General features: G+C 42.2%; 1 protein-coding gene across 7 annotated transcripts in view; it reads right to left on the minus strand.

The window, feature by feature from the left end:
* The window catches only part of magi2b (membrane associated guanylate kinase, WW and PDZ domain containing 2b), an 89,571-nt gene that overhangs the window by 40,166 nt on the left and 25,992 nt on the right, over positions 1-23,413 (minus strand). For all 7 annotated transcript variants that reach the window (XM_082540868.1, XM_082540867.1, XM_082540866.1 and 4 more), the window contains exons 2-3: positions 22,085-22,201; positions 3,310-3,429 (exon numbers count right to left, since the gene is read on the minus strand). In XM_082540868.1, coding sequence (XP_082396994.1) covers positions 3,310-3,429; positions 22,085-22,201 — 237 coding nt within the window. The remainder of the gene's footprint in view (positions 1-3,309; positions 3,430-22,084; positions 22,202-23,413) is intronic.

A 23,413-nucleotide genomic window follows, 5' to 3' on the forward strand; every position in this document is an offset into this window, starting at 1 on the left:
AATTCTTTGTCGCACAGATTCAAAGTAGATTTTGGTCCACATTGACGTGATGGCGTCGACAGCTGCTGCAGATTTGTCTGAGATCAGGTGAGTGTGGAGGCCATGAGAGTACAGTACTCTATGTCGTGTTCAAGACGAGATGAGATGAGCTTTGTGATCAGGTGTGTTATCCAGCTTGAAGACTAGCACACTGTGGTCATAGATGGGTGCACATGATCAGCAACAATACTCGGGTAGGCGGTGGTGTTTAAACAGTGCTCATTTATGACCTTGCCATTTAAAATTTCAGCAGAAATCAAGAAAAGGCTTATTTTGTTTTTAGACTCTTTTGGTTAAGCCCTGGAGATGTGGGTTGGTGCCCATCTGGCACCAATAACCATGCCACACTCAGCAAACCACGTCTGCAAGCCTAAATGCATTCAGTTGTTGCCGTGTTGTCTGATTAGATATCTGTCTTAACGAGCACTTGAAAGTGGCTGATGAGTTTATTTCCAGCGCTTAGACTTCCTAGTCTGTCCCAGCCTTTTTTCTTTTTTTACTTTCTTTGTTACTCTGTGTAACCTCAACACACAACCCCTATGAAAGATTTAAACAGAACAGCAGCAGCAAGTTAGCAGAACCATTTAATTACCTTTCATTGAATAAAAGCAGAGAAACCTAGACACAGATATTCTTCTGCAAGGAGAAACCTGGATTTGGTTTCAAAAGAAAGATCCATTTTCAGGCACAGCATCTTAGGGTTAAATTACACGTCTGCATTGCTTCTGTACTAGATTACTTGACTCACTAGTTTGCTGGCTCCTAAAGCCCAAACCAGCTGTTTGTTCTCACTAATTAAGCTGATTCTTCCTGAGCTACAACTGTAATGTTGGACAGAAATGTGGAAGTATGTTTGGAGAATCATTATCAGAGTGTAAGTGGGAGGAATAACAGATTAGTTAAAGTTGGGCTGGGTTTCAATAATAGTCACCGGCATCTGCAGCAGCAGGCCGGCACTTAATGAATCGGGGGGAGATTTTAGTTTCTCCTCAAATGTAGAATTCCAAATATAAGTAAGTCCTCTGGGATAGATCATGTCCTTTTATATGATAAAAGAAATCTTGTACTTTCTCTAATTAAACCTCTAAATGATTAAAATTACATAAAGGAAAAGCAACTAAAGAACAGCTCTAAAGAACTGGAGCTTTTTATTTTATAATAATACGACACTGCAAGTATATTTTATGGTAAAAAGTCAGAATTAGGCAACGTGAAAGAATAAACTTTGATTTATAAGCTGAGCAAATTTATTCCGCATGGCTTTTTATGACTTTTGTGGATCTAGTTTGCCTCCATCTGCCCAGACAGTCAGCTGACTGTTTGGACTGACATGGCTAACTACATAAAAACTAATCACAGATGAGCGCCAGTCTACCGAGCATAAACCAAAGAACGGGAGAAGGAGGCAGCAATAAAGGACAACACGACCAGCAGGAGGAGCACAGGCATTACAGCCACCACTTCCTCCACAATCTGTGAAAAATATAAATCTGCGCCCGCTGGCACATGTAGACAAAGACACAAGTATAAAGCCCCATAGGCAGCAAGCACCCACCTGTGAAAGGTTAAAGAAGAGATCCTTGAAAGAACTTAAGGCTTTCTGGGGTAAGTTTAGGCCAGAGTTCCTCCTCATGCCTCACGTTAGTTTTAAAAATAAACTCTTCCCTTGATCTTGAATGCTTGAGACGCCTGAAGGCATCCTGGTTTTTGTACAGTTCAACATCCACCTTCAGCTGTGACTCATCTCACATGATCACATACGTAAGCTCCTATGTGCACCAATTCTTGCAGTCACATGTACACCCACATGGAATACAGTGTCCAGACTCCGCGTCTGATTTTAGTCTCCCTCACTGCCTGCATTTAATTTTTTTTCTCTTAAAGGCACTGAGTTTGTTTTTGTTGTCTGCTTTTTTTAAAGTCTTCGTTTCTCTCTCTACACAAAGAGAAGACAATTGCACATGAAAAGCACAGAATTATGAAGGCTGTCCTTTTACATAGTGTAAACAATGAAAGGAAAAACAATCGGAGCAGCTACACAACAACAACGACAACAAAATAATTTGACAAAATATATGCAATGGGGTTTTTGAATTGTTCTCAACATTTAGCAAGCTTTGACTTTGTAAAGGGGACCATGTCACATGCGGTAACCCTGGAAAGTGAAGCAGCCAGTGCTGCTTTTTAGCTGTGGTTAGAAACTGGGACAGGAGCTATCTGAATCTAAATCTCACAGTCTACTGCATTCTTTTATCTCAGGTGTTAGAAGACTTTATCATGCTTTAGTAACCTTAAACTGCATGGTGGTCAGTTCAGAGATGTGCTTTGGAAAACCGGACCATTTCAGTGTGTAACGCTAACAAACGTCACAGGTGAGTGCATCTCCAAGGAAACAGTGAAAGCGTATGCTGCTGTCAAGACTCCCAGACTCACTGCTATCCTTGCTTTAATTTATAAGACAGAAATGAAGCCCATCTCTCAGTTATGCAATTTAGGCTTTTTTTCACATTGTGAAAAACAGTAATTTGAGTTAATGAAATTATAAATTATTCCATAATCAAATTACACCCATATATCACCCGGCATACATCCGGTCTCTGATTCTTCCGTCTCCACTCTCTTATTTTATTATGCATTACAAAATGAGTTGCAGCACCTCTAGTGCAGCCCAGAAAGAGACAGTTCCCCCCCAGTGGGTATAACTAAGCTCGGTGTCAAGGGAAATGTACGCTGCAGACACACACTTGTGACATGAACATGCAGACAGGAACACACATAACCATACATGCGCCCATATCCCCTACATTCGCACACACACGCATAATTTGTGTGCGTGTGTTCAGTTGCACACAGAGGAGAAAAATAAAACTGCTTCTGGGCAAATGAACCAGCAAATCCCCCATCTGTAGACATATCCCTGACAGTGTAGCAAAGCAGAGATGCACAGACTTGACATGACTTGGAAATGGCTTTTGTCCAGCTCACGCACACACATACACACAAACTGTTGAACAACCACAGGAGGAAACTATGATACTGAATAAAATCAGTGCACAAGACTCATTTTGTTTATTTGAGCATCACCTGACGCATCGAATTAATCAAATAAATATACACATGTTGTTGCGCAGTGTATGTATATACATAAACATTTTAAAAATAGAAAACTGGTACTACCGAAACATACGTTCCCATTTTTCCTCCCCGTGCACCTGTACTTGTAATGCAGATGAAGCCTATTTTGTGCACAGCAGCATTCCCAGAGCTCACCTTCATAGGTTCCACTCTCTAGCAGGGCTCCACTTTGCTCCAATTCCATAAAACGCTCCACACTCACAAAGTTGTAGTCCACCCCTGGCACCTCCCCCTCCTTAGGTTGCCTGGTGGTACCTGCAGAGACAGAGAGAGAGAGGGCGAGGAGGAAGAGGAGGGGAGAGGAGGGGAGAGGTCATTAGAACCAAATGGGGCACTTGAGAAGAAAAGGCAGGAAGGCAGAGAAAGCGCTCAGAAAAAGGGCTGGATGGGAAAAGACGGCAGATTTGAGGCTACAAAGTGTACGAGAGGAAGTGGGAGGGGAAGGGAAATGGAACAGAAGTGGGTGACTGAGGAGTCATCACTTGTGATAGCCAAATCCATTCACACAATTGTGTGTGTGAGTGACAGTGAGAGACAGCGAGAGAAGAGCAGGGAGAGCAAAACACCAACAGCAAACCACCATTATTCAGTTCCTACGAGCCAATCCAATGCTTCTTTAGTAATGAGTGAATCAATATGGCAGTTTTAGGAAGCATAACTCAAACCTCCTTACACAGCACACAATACAGCGCCGATTGGATTATTGTAGAAACAGCAGGAATGCAGACGCACCACATTACCATGCAGCAATTAGAGCCTTCCTGCATCAGTGCTCTGGAGATCTCCATCAGCGCAGTGGCGTCGAGGCTCGGCTCTGTGATGGCAGCAATGGGAGTTTTGAGTTTAATGAGGTGCTGTGTTTGTGTCTCTGCCAAGTGGACTTACAGTTCGGGCTCAGTAAAGTATGCTGCCGTTGATGCCTGCTCTCTATCGATCACGCCTGAAAACAATCATTGGTATGGAGCGGACAGGGAGACCGCTCTGAGCTGTTCCCAGGACTCGGGTCCACAGTGTAACAGCTAAGTCGGATTGATCTGGCTGCGCGGGTTACCAGAAAGTGTACGATTTGTGCCACGTCCAAGTGTACAGGTCTGAAAAGCAAGTTTTTGGAAAGCTAAAATTGGGTACATGTTCTCAGGTATAAACAGAGGGTATAAAATGCTTACAGGCATCACAGCAGAAGTGTGAGCTGTGGGAGATTAAAACAGCAGGTGGATGAGGTGCTGTGGGCTCATACACGACACACTCGTGCATGCAGAGAGAGAGGGGTGGCTGCAGCATCCTCTAACTCTCCCCCAAATCATTAGATGTCTATTGATCATCTGTCACTGCTTTATTCGTGTACTGCATCCACTGAACATTCTCAGCTGTATTTACTTCACTACCTGGGAGCAAAGATGGCAGCCTGGCAACACCTAATGAGTGAGGAAGCAACACCAAGAATATCAGACATCGGCAGACATCTATTAAACTTTAAAACATGGCCACACTGCGCACAAACTGTGGTGTCTTTTTTGTACTTTTCTCTCTCTGTGTGCATCTAAATGTGTGATTATACTGTGTACTTGCGTTTTTGACTGTGATTGTTAGCAAAGTGCCCAGTGTGCCCATAATAATCCCATTTCCAAGCTGATCACAGCTCAGTCGGACACCGTGAGTCCACAACCCCACTGGAACGAGAGTGCAGTGTGCGTCGCTGTGAGTATGCATCACCCTTCCCATCACTTGATGGACTCAGATCAATATTGAATTAGTTGACAATGATGTGAATGGCACTAAGACTTATAAAGAGCTCTAAGATCCATAAAATAAACATTCAGTTAATTTGTTTATTTAACTTACAAAAATTGAGTTTTTCTGCATAATTAAGCTTGAACAGAAATGTAAACTTTGGCAGAGGCTTTGCTTTTAAACAATACACAATTTAAGCTTTTTTCCCCTGAAAAATTGATCATGTCTGCTCATAAATATTAATGAACTAGCACCATTCTGCTAGCAGTAACAATAAAACTGAGCACATGTCCAATTTTGTGGTTGTACTTAAGAGGAAAACTGTAAATAATATACATGTATATATAATCCTTGTTATCTTCAAAACAGTTAAGCTACACTTACATAGAAGAAAAAAGAAATAAAAGCAGAGGTCCAAATATGCTCATTCTTGGCAAATGTGCATATTTGCTTCTGTATTTCTGCATTTGGGAAAGGCAAAATCTGCCTCGGCTATTATATTATATATAGTCCACCAACTTCAGAAGTATTGATGGGAATTTCTTTCAGGCTGTAGTTTTCATGTTTTCATACTGGATTGCATTTTTTCATATGGTATAATATAAATCTTCCCCACCTCCATTGGCTGACTCATCACTCCTCTGACTCAGTCTGTGCAAACATTTATCATCATAATCTCCACAAACATGACGTATTTTGGAGGCTTATTTTACAAGATTGCGTCATAGTGTCAGGTGACCATGTTAGATACAATTTCAAAAACACAAACACCCCCTAACGCAGCCTCACATGCTCCTGCGAAAATGGTCTTCAATGCCACTTGAACTACACTCAGTAGTTACACTTAAAGGAATAATGCAGATGATATTAATACCAATGTCAACAATGCCATAGGCACACAGACACAGGTTACCAGAGAGGCTGTCTTTAGTGTTAATGTGGTTACTCCTTTAAAAAAATATTTTGCTATACTACAGCAAACTGAAAAGAAGACGTGCAAGAGGTCTACAAAATAATGACTCAATAGTGATTCTTGGCTTGATTGAGGACACAAATCCCAGTCTCCTGAGCGAAAATCATGTGTATTTATCTACCGCAATCCTCTCCACATACACTCTATCGCTTTTTCTACCATCTCATGTCCCCTGAAGATAAACCTCTTCCACTACAGGTACCTTCAGCTGTTGAGGCATGTAGCATTGGACTGATGTCAAAATGATGTGCAACCATGCATACACCAGAGTGTTTATATTTTTTCGTGGAGCCGAGTTTAAACAGTCAAATAGCTGCAGTACGTTTGGGTGCAAAGACACGCTTTAAAAGAACAATTGCAAAGAAGAAGAAGAAGAAGAAAAAGAAGAAGGAGGACCACCACGGCATGTGCAGTGCGACGCTGAATATCCCCAGCTGGCCAGGTGGTGCTGGCCGCCTTCCACGGAGTACAGCTATTGATCTGTAAGATCAGATTGAAATTATTCTGCTGCCCACACCAGAGTAGGCAGAGCCTGCTGGCATACTGATGACCTGCTGATAGCCTTCTCCCACAGCTTCCTTCAGTGGACACACCAACTGAGCTGAGAGAGGCAGAGTGGGAGAGAGGGAGGGAGTACGTCTTGTTGGATCTGAGCTGGAAATATTGATCGAGTATCTGGGTTTGAGATACTTTTCCTCGTTTCTCCTTTCTCCTTACACATTTCTGCTCAGAGTGCATTACCTATTTTCCTGTGCTCTTCCTCCTTCCTCCCAGTAAATACCTATGAAGTTTTTATTACAAAGAACATCGTTTCCAGAAAAATCCAGGCATTGTTCCTTCTGCCTCTGTTACCATATTTCACCTGTCTTCATCTTTACTTAACCTTACCAACTTTAGTTTTCGTATCTGGGAAAACTTTAAAAGTGAAGGCAGAAACAATTTAATCCGTAACTGTCTGTGTAGGTTCTCATTCATCCAGGACATGGCAACCTAAGGAGCATGTAAAGAAAAGCAACCAGTCTCTTTTCTTTCCCTGAAATTCCTTCAGTTTGGTTTTGGCAATTTTCTCTTCATATTTTTTCATGTGAAGACACAAAGACCTAAACAATGCTTTAAATATTTACCGCTTGAAATCTTTTCTATCATATTTCCAGTTAGTAAGGGCTGTCTCTGCCTGTGCAGCTACCCTTGGAAAATCCCGGAAACTATTCTAATGATCATCAAACTACATCTTTACTGATATCCACACACGGGTGTCAAACGTTGTCATTAAGAGTGCAGAGGGGTCATCAAATGTCATCTTTATGGGGGAAAGAGTTAATAAATGATGCAACTGCACAGGTGCTCAAATTAAAACAAAAAATAGCAGCAGACTCCACAAAGTGGAGGCAGTGATGCTCTCACACAGCCAAAAACACTGCTGCGGTTGACTATTGATTGGGTTTCATGCTTTTGCTAATAAAAGGTTAAAATCGGCTGTGAGCCAAAAATGGTCTTTGCATCACAATCAGCCAGTGTACCCAACCCTCTCAGAGGTGACGCTGCAGGAATACGAGCACCACTGAGATTTATGGCTCAAATGACTTAAATCCACAATAAAACAGAAAACCTTGGAGCTGCCTCTCTGGGAGGGAAAGACACTGTCTGCCTCAAACCCTGACAGCGAAGAACTACAGAATATTTTCTGTGGATGTGTGTGGGGGAGAGAACAGAGAGAGACAATGTAGAAACATAACAAGGAAAGTCCATTTAGAGCAAAAGCTAAAATAGATGATATACTGAAATAACTCAGCTGGGTGTGAGATGATAAGAGGACAAAGACCTTTGCTAAATTATAGAGTGGAGGGAAGAGTGGCAAGCAGAGAAACACAGAGAGAGGCAGCAACAGAGAAGGAGACAGAGAGAGGGGGGTAAAAGGCTGATTGGTTAACCTCGCAGTGCATCCACAGCAGCTTGCAAGTGTGTTTGAGAATGTGAACTGTGTTCATTCGCATATTTATATAATTAGACAGGAAGTCACCAAGAGGGAGAAGCAGAGTGGTGGAGATTCAGGGCTAAAAATAGACTATCGATAGACTGATTAACATAATAAAGGTTGGGGAAAGGCAGGCAAATGATACGGTCTCTGCGTGAGAATGTGTGGGAGCAAGGAGGTGTGTGTGGAGTGGGGGTGCCAAGCGAGTCTCTCTTATTAATAGTTAATACTGTAATCTATAGACACAGAGCACGGGATGTCATTATTTTCTCCAGAGTTCTTATACTCATTATCCTCCACAGTAATTTTAATAAATTTGTGGTTATAATGCAAAGAACATTTATATGATAATAGGACTGAGCAGCAAACCCAGACTAGTAAAGCTGGATGTGCATAGTTCCACAGAATCATCTCTGAGTCTCTGTGTGCATATAGTCAGGCTCATAAGTATTTGGACTGTAAATTTTGCCTCTACACACCAGCACAGTGGATTTTAAATAAAGCTATCAAGATGTGATTAAAGTGCAGACTTTCAGCTTTAATTCAAGGGTTTTTTACAAAAGCACTGCATTAACCGTTTTGGAATTTAAATAATTTTTATACACGGCCCCCTTTTACAGAGGAAAAAAAAAAGTAATTAGGCAATTGGCTGACAAGCTGTCTCATGGCCAGGTGAGGCCAGTTTCTTCATTAAAATTAAGCAGAGAACATCTGGACTGTATTACACAGTATGACGTCCAAAGAGATGTTGGTGTGACTGAAGGAGGCCATCATTAGGCTGGAAACGAAAACAAAGCAGAGATACAGCAAAAACTTTAGGAGTGTTGGAATCAACGATTTGGTATATTCTTAAAAAGAGCGAACACACCAACGAGCTCAGCAACACCAAACGGCCCGAGGGACCACAGAGACAAAGTACAGGGTGACAGACTGTTTTCCCCAGCTAAGAAAAACCCTTTACAACATCCAATCAAGTCAAGACGAGGTCAGCGTGCCATTTTAAAAAGTCTTTGGACAGATGAAACCAGGCATAATTTCGACCAGAATGATGGAGAAGAGAAAAGTATGGAGAAGGAAAGAAACACATTATCACATTAATGGTCAAACATGTTGGAGGCAATGTCATGGCACGGGCACGTATGGATGCAGGTGCAAGCGTTTCACTTGTGTTTATCGACGATGCGGCTGCTGACAGAAGTAACAGGATGAAAGTGAAGTGCACGGCACCGTATCATCTGCTAAGATTCAGCCAAACGCTGCAAAACGGAATCCCAAGACAAAGAAACCGGCCAAGTCAGTCACCTGATGTTAACACAGCAGAGCGTGCTTTTATTGTTATCGAAGACAAAGCTGTAGTAAAGGCCGAGCATCTCAGAGGAAATGAAACAGCATTCGGTGGTTTCTAGACTTCATTTGTCTTAGATGAAAATCTTTTGCAGGCAAAGTATTAAAAACAATCCTTATGTGTAAAATTATGACAGTTTGTCCAAATAACTTTAAGCATCTGAAAACAGGAGTGCGTCAATATAAATGTGGGGAAAAAACAGAAATACTAAACAGTTAATTTAATATTTCTTTTAAAAAAGCTGAAGAGCTGAACATCTGTACTTCAGCCACGTCTTGATTGTTTAATTTAAAATCCACAGTTGTGCTGTACAAAAGCGTAGCTGTTTGTCTCACAGACCTCATATTCGTTTCTGAGCTGAGTGAATTTGTTACATAGACTGAATTAACACCAAATATAACTGTAACTAAAAATAGTCCCTGAAAAGGTGAATAGCTGTGACACTCTTTCACGATAATCCTCTAGTGGGCTAAACGAGGAGGTTTATACGTGCATGTACAGAAGTGATAGCACACTAAATGTAGGTCCATTCTCACCTTATTATGCTGCACATCTTTTCAACTGAATTAGCACGTGGTGCTTTCTGCTTATCTGTTTAACCCTGCTACATCCTTTGGTAGGTATATATTAATATAATATTCAAAATTCTGTATGCTAAAAAAAAAACTACATCTCTTAGAAGGTGAGGTCAGAAGACACAATCTTGTTACAGTGTAATCAAAAAATACAGAGACAATGCACTGTCCTCAAAACCCTGAACCCGTTTACCCACAGTCGTTTCTAGCAGAGAGCAAGCAGAGCACCACAACAGACTGTCTCAGTTACACATCCATCCATCCATCCATCCGTCCATCCTTTCTCCTGATTCTTGTTCCAATTTACCTCGTCGCTCTTCGTTCCACTATAGCTGATCTCTGTCCCCATTACTCCCTCCCTGTCTTTTTTAATCCGCTCCTTTTTCCCTTCATTATTCTCCACTCCTCTCGTCTCTTCTTCAGGCTCTGTCTAACACTTTGGTCTTCTCTTTCATTCACTCTCCTCCTTCCGTCTTCTTCTTCCCGGTTGACAGATGTGAAGTGTGACAGCAGGTCTATAGAAGAAGTATCATCGAGCACACACACACACACACACACACACACACACACACACACACACCCTTATTTACACTACAAAGCCTGGGCTACAGATGCAGCGACACAACATGGCAACACTCTGACAGGAGCGTATGCTCTCACGACAACACGTCAGTACTTGGCAACACAGACTCACCATGGTAACAAGCAGCAATATCTACACGAGCTGTTCATAAATAATATTTATGTCAGGTATGACACACCGCTTTGCATGTGGAGCCGTTTTACTAGTCACAGTGTCAGAGGTCTCCAGTTTGATCCTTTTCTGCTCTGCACCGCTGCAGGTGTGTGCTCGTCGCCGACTCTTACTTCATCAATCAATTACTTTTGCAGCATGGCTACCCAGAGCTCACACCTGGTTACCTCGGAGTAATTTACCTGTTGTTTGAGCAGACAGGTTTTACTCTGAAGGGAACTGCAGGCTGGGGGGACTAGGAGACTTGGATGTCATGTCTCAGTGTAAATCTCTCTCAGGGCAGAAGGATGCTCTGCTCCACATTTCAGTCTAGCTGCAATCAGCAGTGAGACAGCGAGAGAGACAGGTGTGAGACTCACTGCTCACTCTGCTACAGACAAACCAAATTTAAGGTGGACTTTCTAAGCTTTTCCTTATTTCCTGTCACATATATACTGTTGCAGTGGAGAAAGCTTCAAATAATGAGGGCTGTGCATTTATACATTATCCCTATGATCCAGAAGCTCCGGCTTCACACAGCTCCAAACGCTCAGTTTCAAACAGATTCTGCTCCATTCTTGGCTCTTAAAAAGAGAGGATCTCCATAATATGGACATCTCACTTCACATTTAAGGCTGTATAAAGGTTAAAACAAGCAGAATTATTGAGCTTTGGATGTGCAGTAGGTGGATCTGTAGTTAGGCCAGCTGTTTATCCTTGATTTTTCCTTATTTCCTTACCGAAGACATTGGGAGAAACGAAAAGACAAAACGAAAGGAAAAGACATGGTGGTTAGCACTGTTGCCTCACAGCAAGAAGGTACTGGGTTGAAACCCCACCTGGGGTCCTTCCATGTCTTTGTGAATTCTGACTTCCTCCCAAAGGTTAATTGGTGATTATAAAAGTGACCGTGCAGTAGGTGTGAATATGAGTGTGAACAGACTGGTGACCTGTGCGAGGTGTACCCTGCTTCTCACCCTGTGACAGCTAGGATAGGTTACAGGCCCAGGAAAACAGGGAAAATGGATAGAGTGAGAAAACTGAAGGTATATTGTTCCAGACTTCTGGGATACCAAGAACCTGGGAGTGATCTTTTGACAACGCTCACTTTTTATGAACAAATATTGCTGTCAAAGCTAACTTAGTTCAGCTTTGATACTTGTGAAGTTGAAGCCATTTCTCTTCCTTTAGAGACTTTGAAAAGGTTAGAGATGCTTTCATTTCGTCTCAGCTTGACTATTGTAATAGTATTTTTTCATTCAGGTGTCAGTCTGTCTGTCTTTGTCGACCGCAGCTGCTCGGGTCCACAGTCTCCTACATCAACTCCCAATCAGTTTAAGATTTGATATTGTTTTTTTTTAAGTCATTACACGGGATAGTGGCCCCATATCTCTTTCCACTAGATCTCCGAGGTCTGCTAAGCAGATGATCCGAGTTTCTCTGAGGTGCAGAACCAACATCTGGATATCAGACCTTTACTGTATTTGCTCCTAAATAACAGGAAAAAATTGCTTTTCACATCTGGATTATTTTTAAAACTCCCAGAAAAACTATTTATTTTGGAGCTTTTAAACCTGACATTTGTTTTCTTACTTGTATTCTTTTAATATTTTTTATGTTATTATTATCTGATTCTCTCAGCTGTACAGCAGATTGAAGAAGACAGATGTTGACCAAACACAGTGATAAATTGGCTTGACGTATTCTAAATTACACTGACTTGCTCATGAAGCTGCATCAGTCATGTCGACCCGTTCGGTGCTGGAAAGTGAATCACAGTAATTCTTTAAAATGGTGAACTATTCCGTTACCTGGCAGTTTCAGGAAGGTTGCATCATTACTGATGTCAAGCGGCGTATTAAATAAATCGTTTATCAATAAAAAAATTAATCCTGTCTCTTGCACCAAGCACTGAAAATGTCAAAGAGCCTTAACAGCATCTTTAATCAAACGATGGGACGTTAGCCGGTTAACTGACTTATTCCAGATTTTTCTTTTTATGCGATTATTTATCTGTACGTGTTGACTTTTTAACATTTGGATGCACAAATTATAAATTTGCCGCGTCACTTGGAGACCGTGTTGCTCATTTTTCATATGATTGACTATTTTGCATTTTTTCTTGTGAAGATTTTTTTTATTGTTAACGGGACATAAAAACATGAGAAAATGCTCTAAAACCAGCTAATGTCTGCCATTTTTGCAGCCTTGACTTATCAACCATCTGAATAATTGGTGTAGTTATTCGCTAATGTATTGGAAAAAATGTCAGTGTGTTCATGCTGTCAATAATCATTCACATGTAGAGTTATCAAAATAATATTTTATGTGTGTTCTTTCCCTTTTAAAGCAGTCCGGGTTAAATGACATGTCATTTCTGAGTAGATTAGATAATTTTCTATCTAATTTTTTTTCCTATTGGAGGAAAGTGTCTTTGCAATGTCTACTTAATCTACTCACTGTTGTGCAGCAAAGACGTAACAGCATCAATAAGAAGAACATTTTCAGAGACCTTTCATTGTATATAGTAATACTTGCAAAGATATTAAAGCTTGTTTTTTTAACAATATTTGATTGTTTAATGTGGCTATTGCTCAGTGGTCACCATCGCTTATCTTATTCAGCATTGGGTGGGAGTGGCTGGAGCCTTTCCAGGCTGTGATAGGGCGAGTGGTTGGATACACCCCAGACAGGCCACCAGTCTCTTGCAGGGCTAGCACAGAGAGACAGCCAACCATTCACACTCACATTAACAGCCAGTTCAGAGTCACCAATAACCTTAACAGATAAGCAGGCAGAAGATAAACTCCACGCAGAAAAAAAGCCACAGCAGGTTCAAACTCCGGATCTTTGGATTGCTCACGTGTGTTCATTTAGAAGGGGTTTTAAAATAAGATCCTGGAGACTATACCATGGGGCAAAACTTTCCTATTAAAGGGATCTGGTAATGTACTGAACACAAATATGCTCTTATATTGACACCAAACAAAAAAGTTAAACTCAAATCAGCTCTAATCTCAGCAACTCTCTGCTTACCACCAAAACACACCTTAAAGTATTTTTCTATGTGTTTTTTTTTCCTTCAGCTTGACATATTTTCTATGTTTGGACATAAAAATGAAATGAAATTCTGTGTGTTTTTAGCTTGTCATTAAAACCCAAGACTATCACAATGCATCTGTCAGTTACTCCATCAGAAAGAGCAGATGACTGAGACAAAATATGGTTTTGTCTCAGTCATCTGGTAGATGTATCAGGTAGATGTATCAGCGTCTGGCGGAGTCGGTGTCTGCGTGACATTGAGAAATTACCCTTGCACCAAGGCATTTCCTGCGGTGATGGAAATCAACCGCGACAGGCTGAAAAGCACCTTTATTAGTCTGCAGATCTGAATGACGAAGGATGAAAGCGGGGGGTAGCATAATCCTCACACAGAGGCGGTGTATGGTATACTCACTGGCCACTTTGTTAGGTACACCTGTTCAACTGTGTGTTAATAGGAATATGTAATCGGCTAATCACATGGCAGCAAATCAGGCACGCAGACATGATCAAGATGATCTGCTGAAGTTCAAACTGAGCATCAGAATGACACTTATGACAACCAAGGTATGCAGAAGAGCATCTCTGAACACACATCCTACCTCAAGCAAATGGGCTACAGCAGCAGGAGATCACACCAGGTGTCACTCGTGTTAATTAAGACAAAGGAATCTCACCAAAACTGAACAACAGAAAAGAAAATTGTTTATTCTCAATTTCTGCTGTGACATTCTGATGTTAGGGTCAGAATTAGCTATCAACAACATGAAAGCATAGATCTACCCTGCCTTGCATCAATGGATCAGGGTGCTGGTTGTGCAATGGTGTGGAGTATATCTTGTTGGTGCAGTTAGTATTAACTTAGCATCGTTTTAATGCCACCGCCTACCTGAACTGTTGCTGACCACATCCCTTCTGATGCCTGCACCCAGCAGGAAAAGGCACCGTGTCACAAAATTCAGGCCATCTGATTTCTCTAGCATGACAATGAGCTCATTGTACTCAAATGGCTTCCACAGTCAACAGATCCCAATCCATTAGAGCACCTTTTGGATTTGGTAGAACAAGAGATTCACATGATGGATGAGCAGCCAACAAATCTGCAGGAACTGTGTGATCCTGTCATGTAAATATGGACTAAAGGAGGAAAGTTTCAAACACCTTGCTGACTCAGTGCCTCAAAGAATTAAACTCTCAAAGCAAAAGTACCAGCAAGATGCACCTAATAAAGTGGCCAGTGAGTATGCTTATGGCAAAAAGTAAAGGTTAACCAGTGTAAAACACGTGAACTCACTGAGGTGTAAGTGTGCGATGACCATCACAGAATGAGCCAAGCTTATCACGCACATCTTTAAACTACCACAGAGAGAAAGCAACAGTGGTGGAGTGGAGACGGGAACATAAATATAAAACGCTTCCACAAAAACAAAGAAACAAACCAACAAACAGGAAAACTCATTTTGTGATTAGCTGCTGAGTGAGAGGATCACACTAAGGAGAGGGAAAAAAGGAGGTAAGACGACACCTGTCCAGAGCTTAACATGGAAAACACTTTGCAAACATAACCAATTCATTAATCATCTTCAATATTTACCATTTTCATTTCATAAAATTCATATCGTTCACTCGCAGTTTCTTTCATCTGTGGAACAACATTAATCCAGTGTGCCAATCACACTGCAGGGAGCACAGAACCACATCAAAGCATGTCAGCCAGCTCTTTAACAAGAGCAAGCCAGCAGGCAAATCACCCCTTTAAGGAGCGAGTCCCTGAGGGATGATGTATTCTCCCCCCTTTCTCTCTCTCTCACATACGCGCGCACACACACACACACACACACACACACACACACACACACACACATATATATATAAAGAGTCAAAAAAACACACAAAACCTTAACAGAGAATGGCATGTAAAACTCCCATGATTCATGTATTAAACCAGCCTATTAAATCTCAAGACACAAACAGAATAATCAATGCAACAGTGTACAAAGAAACCCCACAAATGCACACTCACGCATAAGTACAGTGCGTTTTGTGCACATATGAGCAAATCATTCTCCTGCAGATCGACACACGAGAAATTAATTTTATCTTTATCACTTCGCTGAACTTTGCCATTATCATCATGACAAACATCCTGAAATAACTGTCATCACTCCTCTTCCTCCCCCTCTGCCTCATCATCAGCCACAGTGCTAAATTAGAACTGAGGCCCATTCACATTCATATTTGTAAATATGAGTGTGATTTAATCAGCAATCTATAAGCAGGATTTAACTCTTGATAAGTAAAACGAATGCGTTCCAACCGCAAACCTCTTCGTGATTAAATTTTAGAACAAATTTCTGGATGCAGAAATCACAGATTTCTCTTCAGTCGTTCATATTAAATGAGGGAAATAAAAAAAAAATCAAAAACCAAACACAGATGGAAGTGGGAGAATTTGGTAGATAACGGCAGCGACAGCTCCCCTTCCCGAGCAAATCGTTTCAGATGAATGGACTGAGTGTTCATTTAGAGGTGCAGAATTTGTTCCTGTGTATTTATAGGTGCTGTTTATCTGACTGCACATTATCAACAGGATAATGAATTCAAATCCAACTTCGACACATCGCCACATTGGAAAGCATGCTGTCTGAGCCAAAAGGTTGCGGAAGTGTGAGTGTACCAATGACTGTGAGGAAAGCAGAGAAAACTACAATATGAGGCTTCAGCTGGTCGACGCACACTGTCCAGTCGTACACACACTGGTGACCGATTTTAATTTTTAACCATCCTTGTAAGTGTTGCCAAGCTTTTCTGAGGCTCTTCTTAGCACTAAAGCACTCTAGCTTTCTTCAGTGCCTTCACTGCAAATACACTCAGTAGTGTGCAAACAGTTAAAAAGGGGAAAAAGTAAAATGAAGGACAGTGCTGGAGCTACGTAACACAAAATGAGAGCAGTAGTTTTAAACAGCTTTTCTTAAAACAGCTGTATTTAACTACAGCACTGTGCAAAAGTCTTGATTCACTCCCTAATTGCTTATATATATATATATATATATATATATATATATATATATATATATTTTGCTTCCAAGAGGTCAGAGGCTTTTGTAATTATTTTCTAACATGGTCTTGAGGAATAGCTTTCCAGGCTTTATGAAGGTCTTTCCAAAGATTTTCTTTCAGGCGCCTCAGGAGGTAGAGCGGCTGTCTACTGATCGAAAGGTCAGTGGTTCGCTTCCCGGATCCTCCTGCCAACATGTTGAAGAAATCTTGGGCGAGATACTGAACCCTGATTCGCCCCCCATCGTGGTGTCACTGCATGTGTGGAGAAGGCGACCGTAACATTTGTGCTAGGGACAAGCATATATATGAAAACATATCTTACCATGGTGTACACTTTGTCCTCCTAAAATCTGAGGAAACTACAGCCGGTGGGCGTTATCTTCATGTCTTTAAGAAATGGGGGGGACAGACAGAACCTGGGAGATCTGCACCTTCAGTTCATTCACTGAAGACTCATTCGAAATGCTCTCAGTGGAAAAGTGGAGGCCAAAGAAACAGGGAGAAAATGCTGAGACATTCTAAATTTAACAAGAACTGGACCAAAAATCTGTTACAACAGGTCTTATGGAGTGATTAATTCACACTTAAAAGTTTGGGGTCAAACTGTCACCAAAATGAGAAGGAAGGTCGCGAGGGAGCGTCCACCATATCATGACAACGATCCCATACCTGGATAGAAAACACATTCCCAGAACCTGGACCTTAACATTATTAAAGCAGCATCCTTAACAGACAACTGGAGAAATATTCCTACTAAATGAAATTACAAAAATCTTGTCTAAGAGAGTTTATAAGAGGCTTTGAGGGAGAATAAAGATGGTCATATCAAATACTGACTTTTAAGCTGCTTGCTTTAAATGCTGTATTTCCATGTTGTTTCTTAAAATGTTTAAATCACTGCACCCATTTCCAATCCTCCCAGTAAAATCTAAAGAAATGAGCGGTGGCTCTTTTGCACACTACTGCATTTTTATTTCATGTGCTATATCACTTCCTGCGTACTATGACCAAACACTGAATGGTGTGCATTACCACGAGTGTGTATTAAGATCTGCTGCATGCATTAGGGTGAGAAGGTGTCTTTCATCTTCCACAAATTTCCCACATCACCGTGATCATTATCAGACATCCGTCACCCCTATCACCATCACCATCTGAAGCATCTTGGCCCTGTTCAGCTCAACATCTTTATCTGCTCCTCCTCTGCAGTCTGAGGAGGATTCCCTGTCGGAAGCTGCAGGGGAGCATGTGTCCAGAACAGTGGATGTAAAGTGACAGAAGTTGCATGTATTTATAGGCTATCTGAGTAGAGGAATGTGCTGCTCACTGTTCAAGCTATTTATAGAGCCTTTTACTGATGCCTCTGAGCAGAGTGGAGGAAAGGAGATGGTTCTCCCGGGTATTACTTACGAGGCTCCCTCATATCTCCCTCTACCCTCATTCCTTGCACGTCCGACCTTCTCGCCACATCTCTACCCTCCATCCTCTTAACATCCACTTGCATCGACTCTTGTTTCTCACTTTCCATCTTCTGCCGCTGCCTTCTCCCCTCCCCTCTCTCCCCTGCTGATCTCCTCCTCTTTACCTCCTCTTCTCCCCATTTTCCATCTTCTCGCAGAGCCTTTTTGCTCGTGTCCACATCCATCACCTTCACCCCCCCTCGCTCCCTCAATTTACTGTACCCCCACCTCTCTCCTTCCTCTTCTCTTGTATTTTCCAGATGTTTTCACTCCTTTAGAAAATTTTCCCCGTCTTACGCTCTCATCTGCAGTTGTATCAAAGAGGCACTCACATTGCTAATATGCAGAGAGCAAAACCATTTTAAACTCTTCTCTAAATTCCTAACAGCAGGCGCTCTGACAGGAGCTCAGGCTCTGAAGTGGTCAACGTAGCCCTGCAAAATCAAATAAAATAGCGCTGGAAATTTTCAAAAGCTCAAAAGGCTTGAGAAGTTAGACTGTCAAACAGCAGCAATCTCATCAAATGGTTCAACCTGAAAGGTGGGATACCTCTCTCAAGTTTTACTACCTTCACGTCCAAAAATCTCCTTTTCTGCCAATATTGTTTCTACTGCCTGACACTTTTACCAGTTACTGTGTCACTTAAAATCTTGTTTACTCTTATTTTTTTAAGCTTTCTCAGTCTTCAGTGACTGTTATCGCCTGTCCTAGTAAAAAATATGCACATGTCCTTGAAGTGCTCGTCCTGCTACCATTTGTGTGCCTGTTGAAGCGTGAACGCATGTGCAAAATAAACCTGAAATAAGTAAAAATCCACAAGCAAACAAAACAGAAGACACACACACACAATAGGCTGCAGGCCACAATACAGCATCTGTATACGGTTATTAATGACCGAGAGTAAACGAGTATGTTCATTTCATTATTTTTGCTGAAAGAATGGACAATCCTTGAGCTGAATGATGTAACAGGATGCAGTAGTTGATGTCAGCATGTGAGTCTTCTAGCTGTATGAACACACGCACGCAAACACACACGCACACACAGACAGACACACCTCCTCCCACGTCCCTGACAGCGTGTTGTGATGCAGAGTGGCGTCTGCTCATCAAGCTGACAGACCGGCACTGACAGCGTGGTCAGAGCGCTGCAGACAAGGGAGAAAAAACACTGATTTTATAACGCTCCAAACCACAACAACAAACAGCCCACAGGGCACGAGCAGTGCAGCACTCAGGACCATCAACCTTGTTTTTGGCCCTTCTGATGCTGTGTCACTGACGGTTGAGCAACGCCTGCTTATGCGAGTCTCACACTGCCAGGAAATCGTGCGTTGACTATACACTGATCAGCCACACTAATACCACCTTTCAAATATTTTGTAGGTCTCCTTGAACAGCTCTGGTGAGGCATGAACTCCAAAAAAAACCCTCTGAGGTTTATGACATAAGCAGCAGGTCATTTAAGTCCTGCGCAGGTGAAGAGAGGGGCCTCAAGGCCAGGTCAACAGAAGGTTGAACGCATTCCAGAAATTACAGCAGGGATTTTAGGAGCACAGCAATGTGGCTTTATCCTGTTGAAAGAGATGGCCGCTGCCATCAGGAAAAAAACCAAACAAAACAAAAAATGTTTACGTAGGTACAAAAGCTTCCACATGAATGACAGGACCCAAGATTACCCAGCAAATCACTACCTAGAGCATCAAACTGTCTCTGCCAGCTTGTGCTCAAACACATCATCAGACCATCAGAACACCTTCCTTAACTGCTCTGCTGTCCGGTTCTGATCACAACTTGGAAAGATGGGAATAAGCACACAGCTCCCTCTAAATTTTGTGTTCCCCTATTTAAAAAAAAAAGAGAGATATAGTGGAGAAAATATGCCTTAATTTGATAAGACAGTAAAAAGTAAGGGGGGAGAGGGGGTGAATGTCACGCAGCAAATGACCTGAGGCGAACCAAGGCTGCTGCAGTAAGGACTTCAGCTTTCAGGACATGGCATGCATGCTGCACCGGCTACAGAACTGCCCCTCTGATGCCCTTCAATCAGCAATTTGTGAGCCCATGACCCTCTCACCGGTTCACTGCCTGTCCTATGTTGGACTGCTTCTGCAGGTACTAACACCTGCATACAGGGAACACCACACAACACTTCCCTACTGAGGTGCTCTGACCTGCTCCTCTAACCATCATACTTTGGAAACTTTCAAAGTCACTCCAATCCTAATGCCCGACCATTTCTCCTGCTTCCAGCGCACCAACTTCACAAAGTGATAGTTCATCAGCCTGCTCTTCAACAGCTGCCACTGATATTAAAGCCAATGTTATTCACTTCACTGGTTTCAGCGTTGTGGCTGATTAGTGTATATGAGACAGCGCAAGTAGTACAAAGTGCTCACCATTAAAATAAATTTGGGGGATTCCTGCAGTATTACAACTGCATTTTAATGACATTTAAATAATCAGCATATGATGATTCAAAGCCGCTATGCAGGAGGTCTATGAGTTGGAATTTCTATAATCTTCATTACACTGTATCAGCTTTGTTAAGTGATAGGCAGTTAATTATGGGGATGTCATTACTGCTCAAACACATCACGCAGAATGAGCATCTTTCCGTTCCCATAAAGCCCTGGAAGGGGACTATGATTGCAATGTGGCGACAAAACCACCAAAACAGACACGTGCTGCCCTTCAGCCTCAATAGGGCAGAAGTGTTGAAGCTTAGCCAGTCCACACCACCTCTGTCGTCACCCTGTCAGTCTGCCTTCACTGCACTATTACACAGCCAACAGTCTGAGAAAGAAAGAGGAACGGAGAGGCAGAGGGAAGGAGAAGGAGAGGCCGCCTGGAGTTAAAATTGAAAGGGAGAGAAAATGTGATGGTGAGGTGGTGACCAAAAGAAATCAAAGAGGCAGAGGAGGGTGGGAGGGGAGCAGGGGGAACATGAGAGAGAGTGAAAGCAGAAGATGAAGACGGCGGGAAAAAGAGGAGAAAAAAAAGAGTGATAGAGTGATAGTGAGAGAGAGAGGCTCAGGAACTGTGCAGCTGTGGGACCGTATTAAACAATCACTTCTGTGTCAGCAGCTCAACACACCGGCAGAGAGGACATCTAGTATAGTAGAGGCAGCCAGTACAAAAACACCCATCGCTGACGTCAAGCCGAGCTCTGTTTCCTCATGCGTCTGTACCAGAATCTGCGCTATGAATTGGCCTATTAACAGAAGATAATGAAACATGTCAGATGAGTGCAAAACCCTTCACCAAACATGCATGCAAAGCGAGCTCATCCACACGCTGCATGCAGTCTGCAGACTCAAGCATCAGGCCTGATTCATGAGCTGCTGCCTGTATTGACACAGGAAGATCCTGCTGGGCCTTGCATCCCCTCAATATTAATCACACAATGACATCGCTGCCCAACAGGCCAAAGGCATACGTGCCGGGGAAACAAAAAAGACAACAACCCAAAAAAGAACCAAAAAAAACCCAGACAAAAAAAAAAAAAAAAAAAAAAAACATTCACATGTAACATCTCATTTGGTCAGCGTGTAAAATTCATCACACACAGAAAGAAATCTGTGTATGTTGTGCATGTCTAGCATGTGCTAAAGGGGGGGCAGGGCATTACCACAACGCAAGCCTCAAGACAAGAGGGTGGTTGCCGTGGAAACCTCAGGCTGAAAGCTCGGCAGCCGGACGACTGAGGGAAGAGAAGGAGCGATAGACGGCGAGAGACAGAGAGAATGAGTGTGTGTGTGTGTGTGTGTAAAATAAAAGGGTAACATCTCAGGGGCAAGCGGAGAGAAAGACAAGGTGTGTTAGCTGGTGGAGGAGGGTTGACAATGATATCCAAGAAATGGTGCTAGAGAATGAAAGAGACAATTACAGACATACAGTGAGGCAGCAGAGAGGATGAGATCAAAGAAGAGTAAAAAAAGAAAAAGAAGAGGAGTGCAGCAGTGATGGAGGCCAGAGGGTGGAAGAGGGGAGCGATAGAGGGTGATGTGGACTCACAGGGAACAGTGCGGAGGTAGAGGTTGTCTCTGATGATTTGCTGGTGGTCGTGGTCCACTGAGCCCTTGGAGAAGCGCAGGTTGAGGTAGTGCCGCAAATCCTTGTCAACCACCCCCCCTAAAACACAAAACGAGCAAGAGAGAGAGAGAGAGGTCAGAGCTTGATGACAACAGACACAAACTGGCAAAGGACATTTTTCTCTTGATCCAAGTCAGACTGTTTCAAAAACCACCAAAAGGATTTACACTGCAGTGGAAGAACAAGCACCAGTTATTAAACAAAAAAAGACACACAACTTTAAACCCGTTACGGAAAACTGAAAGTTTAAAATGACACAAAGCATCAATGCATGAATATCAGCTACTTCAGAAGCTCTTCGTCTTCAAGTTTGAGTAATTTTCTTTAATATTTTCCAACAAAAAGCCGAAGCGCACCAATACAGAATGCACAGACTGTCAAAGCTGTTAGCAAAGAGAAACACTGAGGAATATTTTAACAGTATAAAACTTCCTTGAGGAGCAATAAAAGGGAAAATGGCATGTTAAAGGAGGGGAGAGAGAACAAAACACAATTTTGTAGTGTCATGAGAAAAAAAATGGCTTGCAATGATTTTCACAACAAAGCAAAACAGCAAAGGCTACTAGAGCAATTGTGTAAACCAGTGATCCCCTTGGGGTTAAATGTGCGGTGTCAGCAGGTTGGGTGACAAAGGCTACAGAGGACAGAAGCTCAAACCTCCTCATTTCTCCCTCTCTGTCTCTGATGATTACGTGCTGTTTGAGCTTTCACCCTTTTCATTATGTCACTGAGCTGAAACAAAGAAAAGTAAATGACAAACAAAATAAGGGCAAAAGGCTAAGGAGCAGGCCAACATATCTATGCGGCATATAGTGCGTGCGTGTGTGTGTGTGTGTGTGATAATGTCCATGAATAGTTTCTCCTCCCTTCATCTGAAACCAAAGAAGCCCAGGAGGATGAGAGGAGGGGAACTTATTTTCCACACAGCATTCGATATGCAAAACCATCACATCCGACAGCGGGAGGGATGAGGTTACATGCCATGCATTTACAAATGACAAAAATGCCTCCTCACTCATGCATACTCTAGTGACCTCCTGCCAAATGGAGTTGACAGCGTTCAGGATACCAGTTAAGATTCAGGCAGTGTCTGCCTTTCATAGGAAACTCTTTACATTGGAACCATGCATACACGGCCCTGACACAGGTGACACTGTAATTCTCAAATGATCAACCCTTTTAGTCTAACATCTTATGTAAACTGACACCATTTTAGCAAGGCCACGAAGCACCATGAAATGCTTCACAAAT

This window comes from Aulonocara stuartgranti (assembly GCF_965226115.1).
Source record: "Aulonocara stuartgranti genome assembly, chromosome: 7".
Taxonomy (NCBI): Eukaryota; Metazoa; Chordata; class Actinopteri; order Cichliformes; family Cichlidae; genus Aulonocara; species Aulonocara stuartgranti.